The 6,981-nt window shown below is 35.5% G+C and overlaps 1 protein-coding gene across 1 annotated transcript in view; it reads right to left on the reverse strand.

Moving 5' to 3' along the window:
* The window catches only part of LOC107663989 (synaptotagmin-9-like), a 26,586-nt gene that overhangs the window by 4,909 nt on the left and 14,696 nt on the right, over positions 1-6,981 (reverse strand). The window contains exons 4-6 of the mRNA XM_016454432.1: positions 3,890-4,010; positions 3,085-3,256; positions 2,039-2,168 (exon numbers count right to left, since the gene is read on the reverse strand). Of these exons, the coding sequence (XP_016309918.1) occupies positions 2,039-2,168; positions 3,085-3,256; positions 3,890-4,010 (423 nt within the window). The remainder of the gene's footprint in view (positions 1-2,038; positions 2,169-3,084; positions 3,257-3,889; positions 4,011-6,981) is intronic.

Raw genomic sequence — 6,981 nt, forward strand, 5'->3', positions numbered from 1 at the left:
TCTTTAAAAAAGCATCATATGACCCCTTTAAGAGAAGTCGGACTGAAAGTGCATTCTGACCAAGCCTCTCATCAGCAGAAAGAACCAAAAGGCTAAGCTCACCTTTGCTGAGGAGCATGTTGTGTGGAGAGAGGAGAACTGGTCCAAAGCTCACTTTAGTGATGAGAGCAAGTTTAATTTATTTGGGATTTATAGGAAACATTTTATTCGGCGTCAAACTGGGGAAAGACTGAAGCCCAAGTGTGTAAAGAAAGGTGGAGGGGGAACTGTCATGCATTGGGGGATGTTTTCTTCAGCATGAGTTTGGGCCTCTTATACAGCTACATGGTAGGGTGAATGCAAATGTTTATAAGAACCTCCTTCAACAACATGCAGTTCCTACCCTGCAAGCATCTCCCAGTCAGCCTGCAATTTAGCCGGGCCAGAGTGCTGATCTAAATCTCTGGAAAATCCATGGTGACAAAGTTATGAATAAGAAACCCACTACAGTTACCGAACTATGGAAAAGATGGGAAGAAGAGTGGACCAAGATCACAGCAGCACAGTCTGAGAAACTAGTGATGTCCTGTGGCCGCAGATGTCCTGAAGTCATTCAAAACAAGGGCCTCTACACTTCCTAATTTATTCGGACAGTTGCAACCCTCCAAAATTTTTGTTCTAATCTTCTTTTGTGCTTCAGTGGTTACTGTTCTCTAATTTTGATCACTGTCTTCCACAAAATAAAGGTTTTTGTTTAAATGCCTTGGATATTTTGTCAAACGTTAATAGAACAGTGGTATACCTACAGTTAATATCATGAAGATTAACAATATTTCAGAAAAAAAAAAAAAAATCAAGTATTTATAGATTGTTCTATTAGATCTAATTTTGATATCCACTGTATGTTTTATGCATAAAAGTAACCCTGAAGAAGTATTGTTGTAATCAGAGGCGTCATGCCCATTCAAAGTGAGGGGGCATGTGCCCTCTCAGATTTCTGAGCCAAGTGGATTTTGAATGCAGCTTCCAAAAGACAAAAAATAGCAGAATAATAATTTTTATATTTGATACAATCACACCGGTGTGACTAGATCATTCAGTGCGGCACAGTATAAGCTGCTAAATTCAAATCTGCATTCGCTGGCTGGGGCTGACACGTTTGAACAGCGCTGCATTATAACCAATCACACACAATTCTGTTGAGCTTATGAATGCAACGGCCAATCAGAGACGTCCTGATTAGTCATTGCTGACATCGCTGAAACGCGGTGTTTTGTTCACTTGCTCGCTGACGGAATTATCTGGCGAATTCTCTCATCAGAAACAAGAAAGTGCAGATGTACGTACGAATGTAAGTAAGATATATTTATTTCACAGTGTAAACAGCTTCAGTGATTTTCAGTTCCTGAACTCTGGCTAGACTGAATGAACATGTTCTTTGCTCTCTGTAAAATTAAAGTGTTATAATTAGTAACTTACAATATTGTTATTAATTCACATTAAATACAAAGTCAGTCGTATTAAAAATATTGTATGGCAAGACACCCATATCTGGTACTTAAGTAAAAAGATGGGTTTTTATGCATAGTTAATAGATTACGCTATTAGTCTACTTTGCCCATCACCCATTATAGATCAAGATGCAAAACGCATTTACTTACACATGTTTGAGAATCGAGATATTTCCTGATATAGTTAACACGTTTGGAAATATTTCGAATAAAAAGGGAAAAAAATAAATAAAACATAAGCCTATATCAGTTATACATTGCTATTGTGGCTGCTGTGTGTCACATGACAAGCATGACGAGACCCCCGTCCAACGTCCATACAGTACAATGCTGGGGCTCTAAACAGACATCTACTGTCTTACCGACACAAAAGAAGAGGGATTCAAACAGAATATTAAACAAATCAATGTTTTCATCTCTTTTTAAACTTGAAACGGTATATTTGTGATAGTAGGTTTTATACCTGATGTATCAGGCCTGCTGCCCATTAGCAAATACTACATTTGACCTGAATTAACTTTTGAATGAGAAAGTCAATGCGATCTTACCTCGATGAGAGGGTGCCAATGTGCGATGGGTTTGCGTGGATACGTCAACATTTCATTCCAATGTTCTCTGCCCAAACCCTCAGCATCATTACCTACTCGGCACACGCCAATGACCTCATTGTGACCTACACTGTGTAAAGAGACAGAAAAATTCAGTTTATTTCATAAGACTACTGCATTACGTATCTCCACAGCCCCTGCTCACATATTTTATCTCTTCATCAAGATCATTTCATAAGAAATGTGTGTGTACTTTTGTGTGTATAATTTTGGATTAATAGTAATATTATTAAACTTTTAAATTAATAATAAAATTAAAAAATCAGTTTTAAGCAACATTTCCCATCTCCCGGTTCTTGCTCCTTTTTTTTTTTTGACTCATCTCTCAGTCAACAAACAAAAAGCATGTTCACAATAATGAACATACAATGACGTATAGACTTAAAGTCCACAAGCATAAGGTAAATTTTAGGATGTGTTTGCTTTGCCTTGTCCATATCCATTTTTAATATCCCTATATTAAACAACCAAAGCAATGCTACACTTACAGATAAACAAAAGAATACAAACAGAATTACATGAGAATGCACAAAACTTATGATTAAAGGCAGCAAAAGCTATAATAATAACAATAACAACATCCACACCAGCAGATTATAACATTGTTTAATAAGTTTAAGTCTCCATATACATAATTGTCAGTTAAATATTTTTTAAATACGTGTATAATAATAATAATAATAATAATAAAATCATGTCATGTCCCATAGACTTCCATTGTAAGTGCCTTATGTAAATGTGACCTATGTTTGAGAGATTTTTTGAAGAATGAGTCAAAATTAATTGCTGTGGTAATCAACAGCATTTTGCAGATGCACAGAGCTTAACTTGTTTTGAAACCAACACCTTGCTTAAAAATCAGAAAGAAAGCACAAAAGAAAAAGAAGAAATAGCAACAAAGCAATCATCTAACTTCAATTGATACTCTTATAGCATGTGTCTATAATGGGTAGAAAGGACACATACAACATTTGTGAGACTCTCACCGGTCATAGTCCATAACAGCTACAAGAAGGCTGATTTGGTCAATGTTCTCTGGAGGGACATCAAACACTATGGCCTCATTGTACACTGGGTTTAATGTGTTCCTCTTGGTGGAGGTTTTTCTTTTTTTCAGTCTCCGTCCATCACACATCAGAGAAACTTTCACATAAGGATCTAGGAAATGAGTCCAAGTGGATAGTAAAAATAAGTAATGTTATCATAGTAAGAATATTCAAATAATATATCTTAATTTACATTTAGTGCCACAACCTTTTATCTGCAGTTCCTTTTGGACACAAATCCAAAGAATGATACACATAAATTGAAAAGTTATTTTTAATGTCTGGAAATACAGTCAAAGTTGTAACTCTGACCATGTTATTACTATAAAAGGGAATCAGTTATTAATAATATATCTTAATTTACATTAACCTTTTATCTGCAGTTCCTCTTGAACACAAATCCAAAGAATGATACACATAAACTGAAAAGTTATATTTTAATGTCTGGAAATACAGTCAAAGCTACAACTCTGACCATGTTATATTACTATAAAAGGGAATCAGTTATTAAATGTATTTATGCATGAATGCAAATGTGAGATTTGTTTTTGATGTATTGCACTGTGGGGTGGTTAAATATTTTTTTTCCTCACAAGCTTAAAACTGTATCTATAAGCCTCTTACACATCATACCGTAAGTTGCAAATCCCCTAAAGCTATTCTGTTAAGGAGAAAGAAAAAGATAATATGTCATTTCAAAGTGTGTAAATAGAGGTATATTAATGAAATCTGAATCTGCTCATACCTGAAGCTCCAGTGATGTCCATGGCCTTCAGATTTCGTGCTTTAATCATGGTGATGGTCAGTCGTCCAGCAGTAGGTAGGTAGCATAGAGAAAACATCAAATCCCCCAGATCCACATTGTCCTGGCAACAGAAACAACATTTATTTACTCCAATTTGCTATTCTACTTGTACAGTAAACACCTTCATTCATATTAATGACTGTTTGATTCAGTGATTTATTCATGCATTTGTTCATGTATTCATTATTTCATTGACAATCGTGCAGAACATGGTAAATATAGATTACATGGAGTTCACAGAGGAACAAGCTGCCACCTTCTCATGAATTTGTTCATGGCACTTTGCATCATATCAGAACAACACTAACGTCAGCAGCATTAAAAAGTAACAGCCGTGTTATCACTTTCTCTCGAAATAACTCAGCCGAGAATGTGAGATGGGCTTTTCTAACACCTATTATTTTGAACTTCACAATGATGGCTTACCTCCAGTCTGCTGAAAAAGGAGGATCTAACTGATGAGATTCATCTACACCTGACCATCAGCTACTGCAATATGAACTTCACGGATATGGTTAAGAATTACAGAACCCATAAATGGCAGAAAAAAATAAATGTTATGGAGATTGTTGGAGACAGTTTGTTACTAAGGAAATATATATTTTTTTTTAATTTTGAAATGTGTTAGTATTCTTGCTGTGGTGATTTATTGTGAATGTTAAATATTGTTTTATTTCTGTGTGCCATTTAGGAGCAATAACAGACCGCAGTGTAATAGACCACTGTGAGAAAGAATAAATAAATAAATAAATAAATAAAAAATCCCAGAATCAAACAATGTCTCAGCAGTTTGCATGAGCCGTTATAGAGCAAACAAGCAGAAAACAGAAAATGTGTGCAGACTTTGTAATCAGAATTGCATTCAATCAGAAGTACAGGTTATTTAATACAAAACACATAACACACTTTGCTTATAACATATTGCTTTCTATAATAGGTTACTTGCTACAAAGTGCCTCTATGGAAAAAAGGGAGTCTGTAGCAGTCTCTTAACTCTTGATTTTAAAACAGATGGTATCCAAGGATGAGACTAGCATCTGTCAGACTCCATATTCTTTTTTTATAATGGCATTTACCTATTATGTCTAAATAGTCAGCATACAGGATAGTCAGCATATAAGGTGCAAAAAGAAATAAAAACAAATAAAAAGGAGGTGTGCTTGGTGGCAGTGAGATATTATGAGTTCATATCTGACACTCCACTATATGCCTGAGGCTCATGCTGAAGATAACCAGGGGCCGTGCTGGTTGTGACAGTAAAAGGTCATTCTAGTGCTGTGTTATCTGTGATCTAGTTTCATAGAGGATCTGAAAAGCTAGTGGTCCTGTCATTTAGAAAGGGTAAATAAATACTCAAGGGCAACTGCTGCTCTTTTATACTGATATTGCATAGATATATTGCCTGATTTACTAAAGATGTTAACAGGTATGGTTCAATGCAATAAGATCTATGGTGAGAACAAACTGGAAGTATTATTAGAAGATCCATCTGGATAAATTAGCCACTTTCATGCAAAGTATCTCCATCATTTACTAGTAAATGACAGTCATGTTATTAGAGCTGGGCCAGATTTACAAAACAAGGCAAATTAGCCTGAAACTGAAATTCCATAAAAGTAACAATGGGAGTGGAAAGTTCTGCTGGTGATCTACTGACAGTGTGTAAATAAACGACCACAGACGCAGCCAGATCATTTCCATAATGACCAACGCAATCTACCAAGAGCAGAGCAAATTAGCATAAGGTCGTCTCATTTATAAAACATGCATATGCACAGATTTGATCTTAGAGTGTGTGTATGCTAAAATCCACACCAATGTTCAGATTTATACGGTCTTTGACTTGGAAATGGTATTTGACATGGAAAAGTGCTTAGCGCCATGTCAGGGGTTAAGCAGACGTACACACTTTTTGGTGTCCGAGTACTGCAGGTATTTGGAAATTTAAGCTATTCTTGCCACTCACCATTCTCAAGTAAAGGATTTGGACATTGACTGGTGCTCTATATTAATAATTAATTATACATTCATTATTTGGCATTTTCAAGGCAAATATCTGAAACCATTCAACTGTGCACAATTTCAAGATCATTTGCAATTTTTACATTTCAAATCTAAAAGATATTTTTTTTTTTGTATTTAAATTCATTCTCTCAATCACATGCACACTTATCTGAGAAATAATTGTAAGATCAAATGTAGCACAGTTTCTATGCAATATTTTATAAATCAGGCCCCAGGTGCAGGTAATCTACTAACAACACAGGTGCAGAATGGGTTAAGGTGCAAATACTAGTAAACTGACTTTGCATAATACATTTAAATACTCTCTTCCCATAGATTTTGCATCTGAAAAGGGAAACTCCTACAACTGCATATACACAAGTTTGGCCACAAAATAACTATGTTCACATTTTTCTATTTTTCCACATTTTTCACAGCGTGTCTTTAGTAAATCCAGGCAAAAAAAAAAAAAAAGAGAGTTTACACTGGTGCAAGCTGTTAGTAAATCTGGCCCTGGCAAAGTTCTTTCTTTCTTTCTTTCTTTCTTTCTTTCTTTCTTCACGAGGACAGATGATTCCTCAACATTTTTCACCTGATGTTGTTCTTCTACAAAATATTTGTGCAAAAGCTGTGTGACATTGATACTGTCACTGTATAAAAACTAATGGGATTACACTGAATCATAATATGAACACATTATACCTATGTTTATAATGTACCTAAACTGTGTCATTTCTTATCAACTGAATTTCCATAACATGTCTCTTCTCACATAAAATAATTTCTGGTCAAAACATTTCATCTACAAACATTTATGTATTTGGTAAGTAGTCAAATAACACGCTGGATAAAGTACAGCCAGACCATCATTATCGCAAAATAAACACCTTCATGAGGATACCAGACCGCTGTCTGTTTTGTGATAATGACCGACTGACCACTTATATTCACAGTTTACAAGTAACTAAGAACTTTTATTTCTTTAGTCCTTATTTCCCCCCCCCCCCCCCCCCCCCCCAACCCCACAC

Source organism: Sinocyclocheilus anshuiensis, unplaced genomic scaffold (genome assembly GCF_001515605.1).
Source record: "Sinocyclocheilus anshuiensis isolate Anshui unplaced genomic scaffold, SAMN03320099.WGS_v1.1 scaffold215, whole genome shotgun sequence".
In the NCBI taxonomy this organism is placed as follows: Eukaryota; Metazoa; Chordata; class Actinopteri; order Cypriniformes; family Cyprinidae; genus Sinocyclocheilus; species Sinocyclocheilus anshuiensis.